This window comes from Myotis nattereri (genome assembly GCF_964212035.1).
Source record: "Myotis nattereri genome assembly, chromosome: 12".
Taxonomy (NCBI): Eukaryota; Metazoa; Chordata; class Mammalia; order Chiroptera; family Vespertilionidae; genus Myotis; species Myotis nattereri.
This window is the reverse complement of record NC_138087.1, coordinates 25891645-25910546: the sequence shown is the minus strand read 5'-3', so window position 1 is coordinate 25910546 and position 18902 is coordinate 25891645. Positions and strand designations below refer to the sequence as shown.

General features: G+C 36.4%; 1 protein-coding gene across 1 annotated transcript in view; it reads left to right on the top strand.

The window, feature by feature from the left end:
* CCDC171 (coiled-coil domain containing 171) overlaps nucleotides 1-18902 on the top strand; it is a 265960-nt gene that overhangs the window by 166503 nt on the left and 80555 nt on the right. The window contains exons 22-23 of the mRNA XM_081103031.1: nucleotides 11792-11937; nucleotides 13862-13916. Of these exons, the coding sequence (XP_080959157.1) occupies nucleotides 11792-11937; nucleotides 13862-13916 (201 nt within the window). The remainder of the gene's footprint in view (nucleotides 1-11791; nucleotides 11938-13861; nucleotides 13917-18902) is intronic.

Genomic DNA, 18902 nt, shown 5'->3' with positions numbered 1-18902 from the left:
TCCATTCAGCCACTCGATATCTTTTGGTTGGAGCATTTAGCCCGTTTACATTTAAAGTTATTATTGAAAGGTACTTGTTTGTAGCCATTTCTTCTTTTGTGTGTGGCTGTTTTCTTTCTGGGATTTTTATTTCTTCTTTTTACACCAGTCCCTTTAGCATTTCTTGCATTGCTGGCTTGGTGGTGATAAACTCCCTTAGCCTTTTTTTGTCTGTGAAGCTTCTTATTTCCCCTTCAATTTTGAATGATAGCCTTGCTGGATAGAGTATTCTTGGATTCAGTCCTTTGCTTTGCATCACTTTGTAAATTTCCGTCCATTCTTTTCTGGCCTGATGTGTTTCTGTTGAGAAATCATTTGATAATCTAATGGGAGATCCCTTGTATGTAACTTTCCGTCTCTCTCTTGCAGCCTGTAAGATTCTCTCTTTGTCCTGAATATTTGCCATGGTAATTATGATGTGTCTTGGTGTGGGTCTTTTCGGGTTCACCTTGCTTGGGACTCTCTGGGCTTGTGTGACTTTTTTCTTCCCCACCTCAGGGAAGTTTTCTGATATTATTTCTTCCAATAGGTTTTCTAATCCTTGTTCCTCTTTCTGTTGTTCTGGCACCCCTATTATTCGTATGTTGTTTCGTTTCATGTTGTCCCAAAGCTCCCTTAGGCTCTCCTCCTGTCTTTTAATTTTTTTCTCCAACTGAAGTACAGTTTGGGTGTGTTTTGCTTCCCTGTCTTCTAATTCACTAATTCGGTCCTCCGCTTCTCCTAGTCTACTATTGATACTTTCAATGGTGTTCTTTATTGCAGCTATATCGCACTTCATTTCTTCTTGGGTCTTAGTTAAGTTGTCGATTTTTTCATCTGTTTCTTCTTGCTTCTTGGATAAGTTGTCGATTTTTTCCTCCATCCGGTGTATGCACTTTAGGACCCTTATTCTGAATTCTTTTTCTGTCATGTTGTATGCCTCTGTATCACTTAGCTGCTTTTCTGGTGAGTCCTCCTTTTCTTTCCTTTGGGGATTTCTTTGTCTACCCATGTTTGATCTCACTGACGTATATAGATATTGAGTCGTTCAGTGGCTGCTCCCTAGGTGGCAGTGGCTCCTTGGGCTGTGGTTGCTCCTTGGGCAGTTGTGGTAGCAGCTGCTCCTCTGTTGTTAGCGGGTCTTCTGATGGGTGCTGTTCACAGCTGTTGTGGCTCTTCTGGCTGGTGGAGGGAGGCTTCACCCACAGCAGCTGTTCCTCAGACAGAGCGTGTGGAGATCAGGAGCCCGCTGTTGCCTGGATCTGCTGCGTTGATTTAAAGGCACAAAATACAACACAACAAGGCACAACATACCAGGCACTGAACACAAATGAATTGCGGTATTAATAACCCCAAATAAAGATGGCCACCCGAGCTAAGAGAGTTGGGGGGTAAGGAAGAAAGAAGAGAAAAAGATAGAGAGAAAAACAGAACAAAGGAAAAAAAAAGAAGAAGAAAAAGAAAAAAAAGAAAAATAGAATGAAGTAGAAGAGGGGAGGAGACTATTCATATGAGGAGAAAACTCCGATAGAACCGCCACTAATCCCAACAAATTCCAGCAATGGATCCCTGGAGTGAATACAAACTACAAACAGCCAATAATATCAAGTGAGGCAAGGGAAAGCAGAAGCACAAAAATAACTGGCCGGGGGGGGGGGGGGGTGGGGGGGTGGATGGGAGACAGAAAAAGAAAAAGAAAAAGCAGAACAACCTCACATACAATCCTTAAAGAAAAGAAAAGAAAAAAAAAAACCCAATATACTCAACAATCGAGCAAGCAACAACAGAACAATAGAGAAAAGGAGAGAATAAAAAATTTGGATAGTGAAGAAAGATAAGGGAGAGGTGGATAAGGATTTAGAGCAGGTGATTAGAAAAGGGATATATAAGTAGGGTGAAATTTAGACAGGGGGTATGAAGAATAGGGAAAATCTAAAGCAGGAATAGGGTAAGAGAAACAGGACAGCAAAAGGGGAAAAGTGGGGAAGAGAGTTTTAGCAGGGCAGCACAATTGAGGTAGAGGAAAATGATGCTAAAGGAATGATGAAAATAGAATGGAGAACCTTAGTCCCAAAATAAAATAAAGAGAAAATAAAATGACACTTTAAAAAAAAAATGGTAAAATGGCAGCAGTAATAATACTGGTTAAAAATAAAAATGTAGTAATTAAAAGGGTAAAATCAGGTGATGAAAAAAGAAAATAAATGGTTTCTTAGTTAAAAGTTGAAACAATAATTAAAAAAAATAATTAAAAAAAATGGGCTGTAATGAAGGTGCTTCAGATCTTCTGCTCCTCTTTTTGGCACACCAGGTATTCAGGAGAATGTTGAATTTCCCTCTGATACACTGTTCCTCCGTGTTGTAAGCCACAGTCCTGATTTTAAGGCAGGCTACATCGGTTTCCCAGACAGCCCTTATCTGTATTTACAGAAGAGTCAGTTCGTGGCTCTGCCTCTGGGTGGCAGTGCGTCGGGATTGACCTCCAAGGGTATAGGACCTCTCTGACCAGGTGTTCTCTATTGTACCGGAAGCTGGTTTGGGAATGTCCTCCGCCCAGAGCTGGTTTTCCAGTAGTCACCCCCGCTCTGTTTCCCAGGCTCCCCCCAAACAGCCTTCCCTTACAAGCTCTGTGACTGACCCCAACTGGGTAGTCCCTTGCACTGGGTTCAACAATCAAACGCACAGATTTAAGAGCCTGGGAAGTTGTGCGAACTCGCAACGCTTCACCTTCCAAATCTGCGCGAAGTCTCTGCGCGTGCTCTGGCTCCTGGCACCGAGTAGCCAGCAAACTGGCGTAATCTGAGGCTGCCCGTTTGTGTCCCGTCCAACTGTGGGCTTATTTATAGCGTTCCCTTCTGCCAGCAGCCCTGGGGGTGCCCTTCCACATTCGTGGGTCACGCTGGCTCCAACGGCCGCGGTCTTTGTGGGGCGCAGAGCCCCCACCCCCCTGCGCGCGTTCCACTCTCCAACCTAAACTGCAAACCGCACCTTTGGGGAAAGTCTAACCTTTCTGTGGGGAGAAGCAGAGTTCCTCTGAGTTCATGTAGTCGCGCTGCTTGAGAGTCGTTGTTGCTGGGTTAGTAGCTGGTCTCTGGATGCCGGTGACAGTCACCCAAGATGGCACGATCTCCGCGGCTGTGCCGGCGCACCCGGAGAGGTTTCAGCCTCAGCCTCTAACCGTTCCCTTTATCTAGGATTTCTCTGTCTTTCCTGGCTGCAGACTGTCTCAGCTGAATCTCCTCTGCTTATTCGGGCTGTATGCTACCCGTTTCAGCTGCCTGCCCTTATCTGCTCCGGGACAAGGCACCGACACGTCTGACTAAACCTCCGCCATTTTCTTCTCCTGGAGTTTATTTTAATATAAGTAGGTAGCAAGCACGAAATACCTTACTGATTTTACCAAGAACTTGATAAATAGATAAAATACTGTTTTCACATTTCAATGAGGATTCCCAGTTAGTGGATTTTATGGGAAATCTGGAGAGCTGGTTACTAATATTGTTGTGGTGCAGGATAAAGAATAAGGGTTTAGATTTAGAAGACCTGGGCTCACATTTTGGCATAAATGCACTTAGTAGTTATATTACCTTGGGAACATTACTTCTGTGATTTTTAGTTTCCCTACAGGTAAAATAGAGAGTGGGCCTAAGCCAGTAGTTGGACATCCCCCGAGGGGTCCTAGACTGCGAGAGGGCGCAGGCTGGGCTGAGGGACCCACCCCCACCCCGTTCCCAGTGCACCGGGCCTCTAGTTATCTATATATTTTTCAAATTCTTCTTAGACAGTTGTTTTAGGTAGTTCTCAAATGACTTTAAAGCAGCATTTCATTCTAAATCTATTTCTACAACCTAAATCATAGGTTGACTCATTTAAATTATTGCTAGGGAATTCAGAACTTTTTAGACCTCCACATAGCTAGGATTATTAACTATGAAGTTTTTGGGTAGCCCGTAGCTGACGAAGGTCCAACAGAAGAATCTGTATGTGTTCCATCCCCATTGTATTTCTTAGGCATTCACTGAGAGAACTTAGAGGTCAGGTGAGAGCTGATTTTATTACAGCAGCAGCATGATGCTTATCACCTGCTGCTAGTTTCTGTCTCAGAAGGCCTGTAGGACAGTCAGATGCAGTTTGCTTTATACTCTGAGAAAACATTACTGCCTCAGTACTGCTTACATGCCATGCGTCACAGTACATCTAGCTACCACCTGCCTTTCTGTACTTTTCTGGATATTTTCTAGTTGAGAAGCCTCTCATGACTCTTTATTATCCTCTTTTCTGTTATTTAGAATGTGTTTTAACTATTTCTCTCCCACTTTACCTCATTATCATCTAACACTCTTAGCCTACCAGAGTTTTGTAGTAAATATGTGTGGTTTAGAAAAATATAGCATTCAATATGTTTTGATCACTTTTATTAGTTTCCTTTTTCTTTCCATTATATTTTACTATTAATCATTTTCACTTAGTTTACTGGGGAGGAATATTGATGGAATATAGGAGAACATTTTCAAAGGAGTATGTGAGAATATGATACCAAAAATCATAAAGCATTAGACAACAAAATCTTACAGCATACTCTGAAATTTGAAAGGTGAATTTTCATTGCTCATCTGCTCCATTGTTTTTGATAATAAAACAATGCTTATAAAAGTAACTTATTTTACCTTTGTTTTTCTTAATTTCCTTTTATCTTTTTCAAGTGTGATAGAAATAGTGATTTTTTAAAAAAATTATATGTTGCCGAACCAGTTTGGCTCAGTGGATAGAGCGTCAGCCTGCGGACTCAAGGGTCCCAGGTTAGATCCCGGTCAAGGGCATGTATCTTGGTTGCGGGCACATCCCCACTGGGGGGTGTGCAGGAGGCAGCTGATCGATCTCTCTTCTCTCATTGATGTTTCTAACTCTCTATCCCTCTCCCTTCTTCTCTGTAAAAAAATCAATAAAATACATATTAAAAAAATTATATGTTTATATATGTATATGTATAAATGATGATGTAGAAATAATATGGAAACATAAGTGACCACATATAGGTGGGGATTTAAAGAACATTATGCAGTGACACTATACAAGGAAGTATAAGTATTGCATTAATTATATATAGTAAATTTATTTAGCCTCTTATAGTTTATAGGACACTTCCACACCTGTTGTCTTACCAGACATGTGAGTTCTAATTAGGGTTGTCACTCATTTATTCAACCCCCAAAGTGAGTAAGTTATTCAAAGATCTTCAGCTTGCCCTAACTGGTTTGGCTGAGTGGATAGAGTGTCAGCCTGCGGACTCAAGGGTCCCAGGTTCGATTCCGGTCAAGGGCATGTACCTTGGTTGCGGGCACATCCCCAGTGGGGAGTGTGCGGGAGGTGGCTGATAAATGTTTCTCTCTCATCGATGTTTCTGACTCTCTTTAAAAAAGATCTTCAGTTTCAGTTTTCCTCTCCCTTCCTCTCTGTAAAAAAATCAATGAAATATATTTTTTTAAAAAAGATCTTCAGTTTCAGTTTATAATGTCACCTACCTTCTGCACAGAATTATTATTAGAAAACAATAAAATATAGTTTCCCTAAGGAAAATAACTTAAAATTTCAGAACTTTTAATTCAAGTTATACATATAAAATATAGACTACAAAGACTGAAAAATGTTCCTACATTAATTTTACCATCTGTTACTATTTTATATTTATTATAAATTCTCTAGTTGCTTATCTCCCAAATTTTCAAGCTTTGTTGTAAACCATGTTATTCTTTACTTTTATCCCTAACTTTTTTACCCAATTATAATTTTAACTTTACACTTTCTGTGGCAACCTATAAGGTTTGATCTGCCCAGCAGCTACTCAATTCTTGATTAATATAACTTCTAGTTGTCACATTATAATAGTAGAAGTGAAGACAGTGCTATTTCCTTTTCCAACATTAGTTTTACTGTCTTGAGATGTTTTACACACTTTATCACAATTTAGGAACATTAATTCAAAACTTATAGTCAGATAGCAGTAAATTAAAAAAATATATTATAGATGTTTCTTTCCCCCTGACCTAGGAAATGTAGCTTAGTTCTTTATGACAGGTGTGTTGTCTTGCCTTTCATTTTGTATGACTAACTTTTATACCAAATTGAATAAGCCATTAGCTTTTAGTCTGTAGGAATGTGGATCCATAGATGTTCCCCATTAGACAAAAGAAAATCTATACCAGCGATATCCCCTGGGGCTCCGTCTTCCTCGCTGGCCTCATGGTCTAAAGCTCTGCTATGCTGTACCCTTATGAGAAAGAACTATGTTGGATGATTTCCTTAACGTCCAGAAATATTAGTTGGAGAATTGTGCACAGTTTTCAGGTAACTTTAACTTTTGTACTATACTACATGTATTAATCACACATTCTGATTCAGGGAATCCATGTTACAAATTTTATATTTTTGAAACTATTGCAAAACACAAATTATTAACTCTGTATATATATCTTGAGTAGTTTTAAATTAGACTTTGCTGAAATGAGACATACTATATTTAGATAGCCATGCTGTTTTCAGAAATTTTGCTTTATTCAAAAAGGATCTCTCCACTGGTGATGGTTGCACAGCTCTGTGAATATACTAAAACCCACTGAATTGCACCATTGAAATGGGTGAGTTTTGTCGTATGTGAATTATATCTCCATAAAGCTGCTATTTTAAAAAGATTCACTGAACAAATTGTTCTCATAGATACAAACTAATAGAATTTCAAATTGTACTTACAATTTATTTAAAACATTTTTAGTCTTAATTCACATTCAAAACGTTAGAAATATGTAATTACCAGTATATGTGACTTAAAATAGTTTGTGTTCTTGTTCAATAGTAATACATGTTGTTACAGAAAGTTAAGAAACTATAGATAAGACAAAAAGACTTCAAAATGTCTGGGTCTTTTAAAAATATTTAATTATTGATTTGAGAGAGAGAGAGAGAGAGAGAGAGAGAGAGAGAGAGAGAGAGAGGAGAGAGGCTGAGAAGAGGATGGGGGGAGAGAGAGAGAAAGATCGATTTGTTGTTCCACAACAAATGGAGATGGGATCTGCAACCTTTGTGTGTCAGGACGGCACTAGCCACCTAAGCTACCCAGCCAGGGCAGTGTGTGGATCTTCAGACTTTCCCCTCTACCATGTATTCTGTCTCTAAGCTTTCTCTACACTTAACTACACTCATGCGCCACGTAGACAACCTTTCAGTCCACAGTGGACTGACTGCATGTGTGATGGTGGTCCCATAAGGTCATAATTGAGCCGGAAAATTTCTATCGCTTAGTGACGTGGTAGCCATCATGATGCTGTAGGGCAACACATGACACGCATGTCTGTGGTGATGCTGGTGTAACGAACCTGCACTGCCGGTCGTATAGAAGTATAGTAATAGGATGATATATAGCGCACAATACTTCATAATGATTACAAATGACTGTTACTGGTTTATACACTTTATCCCAAGTTACTATACCATACTTTTTTGGTATTTACTATACCATACTTTTAATTGTTATTTTAGAGTGTACGCTTTCTACTTGTAAAAAAGTGTGCTGTTAAACAGTATGTTGTGTTACCCTGTCAGCAGCTACACATCTGGTGCTAACCGTGTCTCTTGATGGTGCGCATTTTCTCTTGTGCTGTATTTGATCTCATGTTGTTTTATAACTTTAGTGTAGACTAAGTGTACAATGTTTATGAAGCCTGCAGTAGTGCACAGTGATGTCCCAGGTCATCACATTCCCTCACCACTCACTCACCGACTCACCTAGAGCAACTTCCTGTCTTACAAGTTGTATTCATGGTAAGTGCGCTGTATGGGTGTACCATTTTTATACTTTTTATACCCTATTTTTACTGTACTTTTTCTGTGTTTAGATATACAAATACTTACCATTGTGTTACAGTTGTAGTATAGTAACATGCTATTCAGGCCGGGAGCCTCGGAGCCGTAGGCTGTATCATACTGCCGAGGTGTGTAGTAGGCTGTACCACCTGGGTGTGTGTCACTGCACTCTCTGATGTTCACACGACAGCAAGATCACCTAATGACACATTTCTCAAAAGGTATCCCTGCCATTAAGCAGAGCCTGACTGTACTTCCTTGTCATCCATACTTTTCCCGCCAACTTTCATTTGTAGTAAGTGGCTTTTCATGGCCATCTTAGGAAAACAACCAGGTGTAAAAATACCTTTTTATAATAAGAGTTTAGTGAGTGCTTTGGCTTTTTCTCCCTGGATCATGTATACATGAAGGGGAGCAACAACATCACTATCTAAAAAGAAATACAATAAATATCTTGCAGAACAGTTTTTGAAATGTAGTCAGTTTGGGATTTTGTTATAAAAATTTATTTTAAAACATTTTGGATTTAAAGTGAAAACTTGGAATCTTAAATAAATAATATTGTGGCATTGGTTTTTATATAGCTGGACTATTCCTTTGTCTTTTAAAAAAAACTCTTGTTATCCTATTTCGCATTCACTTTCTCACAGCTAAAATTGTTCACAACACAGTTTAAAGATAAATGCAGTATCAGGCTTTGAATTCCTTTTTTTTTGGTAAATATTAAGACCTGAGTACAAAATGAGGGCTGTATTGTGGATTAAGTGAAATATCTCAAGGCTGTGCTGTTCTGATAACTGAACCTGAAGTGACCTTTCTCAGACACAATTACAGAGCTGTATGTTTTTCCTTTAATTTCATCAGGGGTTTAATTAGTATACAAATAAAACTTCCCTTATCTTCCTTTCTACCTAATTGGCTTGTCTTCGCTTGTATATGAAGGATGTGAAAGTGGGCTGTAATTAGGGTGACCGTGTTAACCTTTTTTCCTCAAATGTACTGTTGCCTAAAGGCCTCAAGGCCTGAAAACAGTGCTTTGGATTATTGCTTTGCAATCACTATGGCTGTCCCACAGGTTTTCTCATGAGCAGAAGGGCTTTGGGTGCTGCAGGTTCCCACTGCTTAACAGGATCTTCATTCTTCTCCCCACTAAATGTTTATTGATTATCTCGCTGTTCCAGGCTCAGCCTCCAACAACTTAATATCAGGTGACAGTCAGGAGAGTTCTCCAAGTAATTAGAGTTGAGCATTGGGGGAACAATTAGGAGCAGAGTTATTAAACTTGATTTATCCTATTCTCTCCTGAACAGTTTCTTGGATATCAGAACATCACACTTTCACAATCTACCCTGGTTGAGAAATTAGTGGCTAACCTGCTGCTTATCATTGTTGCCTTGCTGCCTGAGGCACACCCTCTTGGTTTCAGTCATTCAGTTGGAAATATTAGAGTCCATAAAGTTTATCATAGGTTTTAATTAGGTAAATCTGAACAGGAGAAAAGCTGAATTAAAAACTGTACGTATATAAAACAGGCATTATATATGATTTAGGTACACGTGTGTTATACATACATGCACACAAATGTAAATATATTTTTCTTTCTTGAATACTCAGTGTTAGGATTTTAAAAGAACTACTTTGTCATCAAAAACAAGAAAGGTGAGTATTAGAGAAAAGACATTACTGAATCATTTTTATGTCTTGGTGTTTTGCATATATCTCTATGGACCCATTGATGTGACTAGCTTCCATTGTGATGCCCCTCAACTCTTTAAAACGAGAATTCTGTGTGTATTTGATAAAAAGTATAATGATTAAAAACAACTTTTATCTCTTCATTTTCACACTAAGGAAGTATGGTCTCTGTTACTTTGTTTATACCACTTTCTGTTCATTTTCTGTAATTTCAGTCTTGGAATAGGCTCTTTAGCTATGCCTCTGAAAGTGAGCTTTAGGAGAGATTGGCAGCTCCCTGCCATTGTCCCTAAAGAGGAAAATGAAAGAAGATTGAGACATGTAGTAGAAATTTTAATTTTATGAGTTATATCTTCTTTGAAAGGGTATCTAGGATTGTTGAAAAATCAAATGTGGTTTTATAATGATTCCAAAGTCATGGGTTCACCCAGATTGGACCAGCGAGCTTCTATTATGTACAAGGTTGGAGACAATATCCTGAATACCCCTCACAAATATACACCTCTAGCATGAGTTACTGAGCAAAAGAGTTTGAAAGGATTGGCACAAATCTATTATTTCGGTTGGAAAAAGAATTCAAGCTTTATGTGTAACTGACTGGTGGTGGATCATTAGTTTTATCTTCATACCTGAAAAATGCCATTTTTAAAATCTGAAATATGTCAGAAATACTGGCTTTAAAATGACTCAAATATGGGTTTTATTATTATTTTAATGAAGAAATCACATGATGCTTTATTGCCTTTAAATATCTTGACTTTGGCACAAAATAAGTAGGTTTTTCTTATGGCTTTTAAAATTTGTTTCTTATCTTTTTGAAGTTGGTTTGAATCTGACTATTTCTATAGTAGGATGGTCTTAAAGATCTGTTATACTAAAGATTTAAAGTAAATTATATTTAATAAGTAATCACATTTACTTATTTTTAATTTTTTGACATATTTGTCTGATAGCAACTTGACTATTTGAAATGTAAAATACTAAATTTAAAAATTCAACATTTTAAAATACCTGATTTGATGGATGATTGCTTTCATTCACTAATATTTAGAGTGAATTCATTGTGTGAGCTCCAGCTTGAGTTTTTTATACTACCGATTGTGAACGCACTAAAAGAATATTATTAGGAGCGTTTCAAACATGAAATTATTGCATTTTGGTTATTCTTTACTGGATATTTGAAGCATAGTTGTGACTGAGCAAAAAGAAAAAAAAATTATGTGTATGCAGTCAATTATTCAGCTCATTGTCCAACAAATTTAAATGAAAAACTGTTTGATAAGCTTATATTTTTGAAATTTCACAGGCAAAGGAGTGAGCAAATTTTTAGTGCCAAGAGATACTCTGGCACCTATACTATTTTACATCCTAGAATTTAAATGAGCTCTAGGAAGTGCTCCTTTAAATTGAGAGTTTCTCATTCTAAAACTTCTAGCCCTAAAGTCAAGATAAAGTTGTATTCTTGCATCTTGAAATTTTTATGCTAAGAGAATATTTCAGATTAAAGCAAATAGCAAATAGCAATGAGCAGATTTTATACTTCTGCGACTAGTAGAATATTTATGGAATATAAATAATTCCAACTGCAAGTATTACTTATACCTTTCTCTTTTGAAACATGTTGATCACATTGTGTTGCTATTCTGAACATGAGCATTACTTATAGGAAGTAAGTGAATTGTATTTTGGAGTTCAGTTTGTCCACTGACATGTCTATAGCAACTGTTGTAGATAGATTTGGAAAGACAGCAGTGGTATTTTTAAATACTGGGTCCCCTTTTCTCTTCTAGGTATCATAACCCCCCTTCCTCTCAATCATATGCATACTTTGGGCGTATGATAGTTCTGGTTTTAAATAGACTCTAAATTTCAGGTGCTTCCCCCCCCCCCTTTATTTTTCATCATTAAAAGGAAATGCAACTGGAGGTTTTTATAAGCAGATCTTTTTTAGTAAGAATAAAATGTATTTGCTTTGCAGTATTTTAAAAAATAAAATAGAGTTGTGTTTTGTAGCTAAACATTTTTCAAAATCTTATTGGTTCTATCATTTCTAATTAGTAAGTATGTAAAATTTTTGCAGAAAATTTGTTAAGCCTTGATGTGTAATGACCCAAGTCTACTTCTCAGTCAGTCTGTACTCTTCTTTGTTTAATAGCCTATGGCATAAATTGAAGTTAATTATCAGGGCTGACAAGTAACTCTGTTTTCTGTCTGCTTGCAGAGTCTCTCCGAGGCAAAGATGGAGCTGAGAAGAAAAGATCAATCTCTGCGTCAGCTCAATAGACATCTTACCCAGCTGGAGCAGGACAAGCGTCGACTGGAGGAGAACATCCACGATGCCGAGAGTGCCCTCCGCATGGCAGCCAAGTGAGCATTTGGACCTTGGGGAGATCACTTAAAACAGACAAAAGATCAATTCTTACTTTCATGCTCCGGGTTTTAGCCCTGGATAATACAGTGTTAGAAAACAAAAGTACAGCTGTCTCTCTTTGAAATTCACTGATATATCCCCAGAAAAGAAAACTCTTCACTCAACATTCTAAATGTATACTTTATTGAGAAACTTCAGAAAAGTATAAGTGTCTATGTAACATCTAATGAGGTGTATTTGGGGCTCTGTTGAAGTGTTACATGTTTGAAACCATGCTTTTATTAATAAGAAATGTAAGTCTCTTTATTTAAAAGTTTTGCAGAGTTTCTTCTATTACATATTCCTAACCCCTTCTTGTCCCACTTATTTCCAAATTTTGCTTTGCATATATTATAGTATACTAATATTGCAAGTAATATTTCCATAGAAATGTTAGTATACAATCAACATGTATATCATAGCATCTTTCTAAGTACACTAAAAACATATTGATCATTGAAAAGTCATTTAATTTTATAGCTGTCTATTCTGATATGTTAAATAGAAAAAATATACAGTTTTCAGAGAGAGCAACTAATAAATGTGATGGGAGTGTTTTTCTTTTACCAGGTAATCAAGTTGACATACACCATGAAGTTCAAATTGAACAGTTCTCTTGGGCATTTTTATTTGTTCCCCACATTAAATTACATGGAGTACTTTAAGACAGTCCTTTGTACAACAGCATGGCTTAAAGAAAATCTATTTATGGATTAAAGAAATGTCTAATTTTAATAAAATAAGTGTTTTCTAAATTTGGAATTCTGGATTCCTATACTTACAAAAATGTTTATATTAATTAAACTTTTTTTGAGACAAACTCTCATTAAATGCTTATCATGAAATATGAATATAGTCTGTGAACTAAATCATAGGATGGAGAATCTGCAATCTTAAGATATCCACAGCTTTGCCAGTGAGCTTGGGAAATTGCTCATACATAATGAAAAAATCAGTTTACCAAGGCTAAAATGTGGCATGTTTGAAAAATATAAAGCTCTATAACATTGCATCACTGTATTAGGTGTATACAATTGTCATAGAAAAAAATATAAATTTGACTAAATCGGGTTTTTGTTTTCATTGTTCAGTGGTAAGTTTCCTCAGGCCAAATGAGAAGGTGATTTCTAGTGTGCCTTATAGTTCTGAAAATTCTGAGATTAAGGAAAACAAGGTTATAAAACCTTCAGATTCATATTATATCAAAACATTGCTGCTAATTCAAGAATTTGGCTTGTCTGTGAAATCTGAAGAGCTAATACATCGATTGCTTCCAGTTTTCAGTCTATAATTTAACATTACATTTTTGTCTTTAGCATTTTCATCCAAACTTCTTACCTAATTATTAAAGCCAAATTCAATATGTAAATCCAGTAGAAGAAATTAGTAACTTTGCCTAGTTCTAGTCAAGGTCATAGACAGTTTTTGTGCATTTATTATCGTAAAAAAGACTACAGAAGGAAAATATTATTTTGCATAGTATGGCCATTTATACTATATTCCTACCACTAATATTTAAATTTTTTTATTATAAATAAAAAGAGTAAAAGTTTAGCATTTTCAGTACATTTTAATTCATTAAATAACCATGATTTTATTTTTCTTTCCTTTTCACTTCTTTAACTTTGAAGATGCCCTTAAGATTTTTTTCCCTCCTCTAATCTATGACAGGCAATATGATTGAAGATAAGAGTTAAATATGGGGAAAAAAAGGTTTAACTGTGGAGATATACCAGTGAGTATAGTTAGGTTTTATGCTTTTAGAAGGAGCACAATGATAACTAACCTTTATTTTTCAACAATAGCAACTTATATTACAAATGTATAACATTTATAGTAAGGTATAGGTTTTACTAACACCTAATCTTTGTTTCTTTCTAGAGACAAAGATTGTGTTGCCAGTCATATGAGAACAGTAGAGAATATGCTTCATAAGGTATTGTAATTTTTCTTAAATATTGTTCAGCTTGTATTATGACACAGTTCTCCTAATCATTATTTTTATTAAGTGCAGACCACTTTAATTCATCTTGTACTTTCTTTAAAAATAAGTGAGCAAAAGGTCCTTTCAAATGACTGAAAATTTGTATTATACAGTGCTACATTGCATAACTTTTTCAGAATTCACGTCGTGAACATGATAAAACTATGAAAATAGCGGTTTCCCCAAACTGATATAATTGCACTTGAATTATTTGTGGTCTTTGCTGAATGAACCAGAGGTCATTAAGATTCTTACATGTCTCATAATCATAAAATGTTTGACCACACTGTCTAACCTCTCACCACTCTGAAACCTACTATTCTATACATGTATATATATAGACAGAGACATAATGTATTGTATTTGGCAATACTCATATATCTTAGCTAGGCAGTAATGTTTTCCAAGTTGTAATTTATGTTCTTACTGGAATGTTTTTTAAAGTAGAAATTTAATATATTTAATAATGTTACATTCTTAAATTCGATTACTTCTATATGGTAAATTGACTTTTCATTTGCAATGATGAGCAGCATTATAAAGATACTATGTTATTACTAAAAACAATATATTAACTGGCTGTGTATTTTATTAGCACTTCAAAGATGGTGTAGTCACTATTTTAAAAATAGAGAAATGTTATGTATGTGTTTCTGTTATTGTCAAATTGACAATTTGTTGAAAACATAAATACCTAGTACTTTTAAGATATATGGAATTTATGAATGAATCATATTTAGAATAATATTGTCAATCAAATTTATTATATAGTATAATTAAGGAAATATTTAATAAATAACAGCAAACTAATATTTAATATATTTTAACATTTTGGAAACATTGGGCCTCCATATTCTTTTATATTGAAAATGACTCACATTATTTCATATCACTAAAGCATTTGGAAAAAACATCTAATATTCTAAAAGCTATTTTTTAAAATAATAGTTGTTTGAAATTATGATTTCTCCCCCTCTAATCTCTCATTTTAAAAAGTTTACACAGTCAGTGTAATTTAAATATGGTCACAGCAAACTCATGTGCTGGAAATCTGAAATTTAGATTTGTAGGAAAAGAGACATTTTTGGTTAGATATTTTTTGTACCGTGGGTAGGAAAAATCAATTATGTCACGTATATATGGCATACCTTTTTGTACGGTTATTGTTACTTTTGACATCCAATTGTTTGTTCTTTTTCCCAGCTAGAAGAAAAATGTGTTGAATAGAATCTATCTTAGGCAATGAATATTAACACCAGAGAAAAACTATCATCAATATATATATATATATATATATATATATATATATATATATATATATATATATGTTATCCTTTCCTTATGAGAATGGAAAAATATATATTTTAAATATAATAAAGACTGATTGCAACAGGGCAATTGTAATCATACAGTTCTCTCATTATAGTTCATCTTTTGTTTTTTTTGTATCATATGGAAAGAAAGAAAGATGTCTGCAGCTTTGGACTATAGCCACTGTAGATTTACTTTTTCTTTATGGCTTTTCCCTTAAAATTTAATAATTATTTTGATTTATGTCTTTGGAATTTTCTATTTATATAGTGGTTTTTAGCAGTCCATCGCCTTTACCTCTCGGCCACCTCGTCCCTATATAGTGGTTTTTAAATTATCAATTACTTTTAAAGCTTGAAGTAAAAATTTAGGAAAGTTTAATTGATTATTGAGCTAATTCTCTTTTATTCAAAGTTTGGGTGAGAATGAATGGATCAGAAGGAAGTGGCCCAGAGGGTTTCTCTGAAAGTCTCAGGTTGGTGCAACTTGTTGTTATGCGGACATGCCAAAGTTCACAGTTTATTTTTCTGGTCATTTTGGACCGTCTAGTAGTAGCATTTTGCTGTCTTACGAGAAACTAAGAGTAGTACAGAAGGAGGAGTGTTCCGGCTCTTTTTTTTTTTTTAAATATATTTTATTGATTTTTTTACAGAGAGGAAGGGAGAGGGATAGAGAGTTAGAAACATCGATCAGCTGCCTCCTGCACACTCCCTACTGGGGATGTGCCCGCAACCAAGGTACATGCCCTTGACCGGAATCGAACCTGGGACCCTTCAGTTCCCAGGCTGACGCTCTATCCACTGAGCCAAACCGACTAGGGCTGTCCAGGCTCTTTTATGGGACAGTGAACATGGTTGTGTTTACTTCCAAACTCTTTAGCACAGTTTACCTATTTAAATTTTCTGTTTCTTTTTTGAGTCAGTTTTGGTAGCTTGCATTTTTTCCAGGAATTGGTCTATTTCATCTAGCTTATCTAGATGAAATAGACAAATTTCATCTGGAAAATGAACATGCAATTGTTCATTTTTTTCGAATTGTTTTTATTTCTATAAGATCAGTTGTATGTCACCATTTTTAGTCCTGATTTTAGTAACTTATTAATATTTTTTTCTTGGTAAATCTAGTTGAGGTTTGTCAATTTTGTTGACCTTTCAAAGGAACCACATTTGGTTTTCTTGATTTGCTCTATTGGTTTTCTCTTCTCTATTTCCTTTGTCTGTGCTCCAATCATTTATGTCCTTTTTTGTTTGCTTTGGGTTTACTAGTAGTTTACTTTACTTTTCTAAGATGGACCCTTAGGTTATTGGTTTGGGAACCTCCCCTCCCCTCCCCTCCCCTCCACTCCCCTCCCCTCCCCTCCCCTCCCCTCCCCTCCCCTCCCCTCCACTCCACTCCCCTCCTCTCCTCTTCTTTTCCCTTCCCTTACATTTAGCCAGCTAGACTCAGTTTAGATGATCCCAATTTTGTTAGCAATATCCAAAGAAGCACATTCCTTCTTGGCTTCATTAATGTTATAGAGCTTCTTCACAGTCTGTTTTATTTGATGCTTGTTGGCCTTGACATCCACAGTGAACACAAGCATATTGTTGTTTTCTGTCTTCTTCATGGTTGATTCGGTAGTCAAGGGGAACTTGATGATGGCATGGTGGTCAAACTCATTTATTTTGGGGTGGTCTTCCCAGGATATTTGGGCTGCCTTTGGAGCTGCATTGTCTTGGTCCATTGAAGGTGGGTGACATGGGAATCTTCTCTTTTTTTGTGTGGCTGTGGACGCATATCAGCACTGCTTTCTTTGCCTTCAAAGCCTTTGCATTAGCTTTGGTTTTGGTTTTTAATGTAGGCATTTATGGCTATAAATTTCCACATGAGCACTATTTTCATTGCATCTATAAGTTTTGCTATGTTTTTTTCTCTATCTTAAAGTATTTTCTAATTTCCCTGTGATTTCTTCTTTGATCTATTCATTGTTTTAATTTCCAAAATATTTGGGCATTTTTTACGTATCTTTTTACTATTGAGTTCTCATGTAATTCTGTATGGTTTGAATAGATACTTTGATTTAAATTCTTTTAAATTTATTAAAGTTTGCTATGTGGTCCAGAAAATGGTCTGTCTTGGTAAATGTTACAGAGCATTTAAAATGAGAATGTGTATTCTGCTGTTGTTGGGTAGAATATGCTGTATATATCTGTTATGTGTGGTTAACTTACAGTACTGTTCAAGTCTTCAAGTTCCTTGTATATCTTTTGTGTAGTTGTCTAATCTGTTAATGAAGTGAGATTTTGAAGTCTGACTATCATTGTTCAACTATTTCTCCCTTCAATTTTGTCAGTTTTTGCTTCATGTATTTTGTGATTCTGTGGTTAAATGCATGTATATATATAGAAATTGTTATATCTTCTTGGTGGATTGACCTTTTTATAATTTTATATCTTTCTTTGTCTTTTGTAAACCTTTTTGTCTTAAAGTCTATTTTGTATGACACTGCTATAGCCACTGCATCTTTCTTTTGGTTATTATTTGCATGGAATATTTTTTCTATCCCTTTACTTTCAACCCATCTGTATCTAAGATAAGTCTCTTGTAGAGAGCATGCAGTTGAATCATGTTTTTAAATCCATTCTACCAGTCTCCAACTTTTAATTGGAGAGTTTAATCAAGTGGTAATGAAGGACTTTTACCCTTTCTTATATATGTGCTAGAGGCCTGGTGCACAAAATTCATGCATGGTGGGGTGGGGGTGGGGGGGCGGAGGGGAGGTTCCCTCAGTGCAGCCTGCACCCTCTCCAATTTGGGACATCCCTCTCACAATCCAGGACCACTGGTTCCTAACTGCTCACCTGCCTGCCTGCCTTATCACCCCTAATTGCCCCCCTCACCCCCTGCCAGCCTGATCACTCCTAACCACCTCTGCCTGCCAGCCTGGTCTCCCCCAACTGCCCGCCCCCCCTCCACCCCCACCCCCCGCCCCACTGGCCTGGTTGCCCCCAACTGCCCCACTCCACTGGTCTGGTTGCCTCACAACTGCCCCCCTGCCAACCTGGTCGCCCCACACAGCCTGCTGTTCAGTCGTTTGGTTGTCCCTCACTAACCCCCCTGCCAGCCTGGTTGCCCCAGGAAGCCTGCTGGTCATTACTGTTACTGTGACGGCATCCTGGACAATTTGCATATTCCTCTATTATTAGTATAAATTATATCTATGTTGTTTCATAGTTTCTGCATTAATCTCCTCCCTTTTTTATGTGTGTTAGATAGTACTTTTCTAGTATAATATTTGATATCCTTCTCCTTTATATAGGGGTAAAAGAGGAGTTACACAACAAAAATACATTAATACTGACTTTTATATTCACCTTTATTTCTTTACTTTAGTGATCTTTGTTTCCTCATGTAGATTTGAGTTACTGTCTAGTGTCCTTAATTTCAGGGTAAAGGATTTCATTTAGTATTTCTTCTAAGGAAGGTCAAGTACTAATGGGCACTCTTTGCTGTTGTTTGTCTTGGAGTGGCTTAATTTTTCTTCATTTTTGAAGCATATTTTTGTTGGATATAGAATTTGTGGTTGACAGTTTTGTTTTTCTTTTCAGCACTTGAATGTATTAACTCAAAAATTTCTATTTGTTTCCT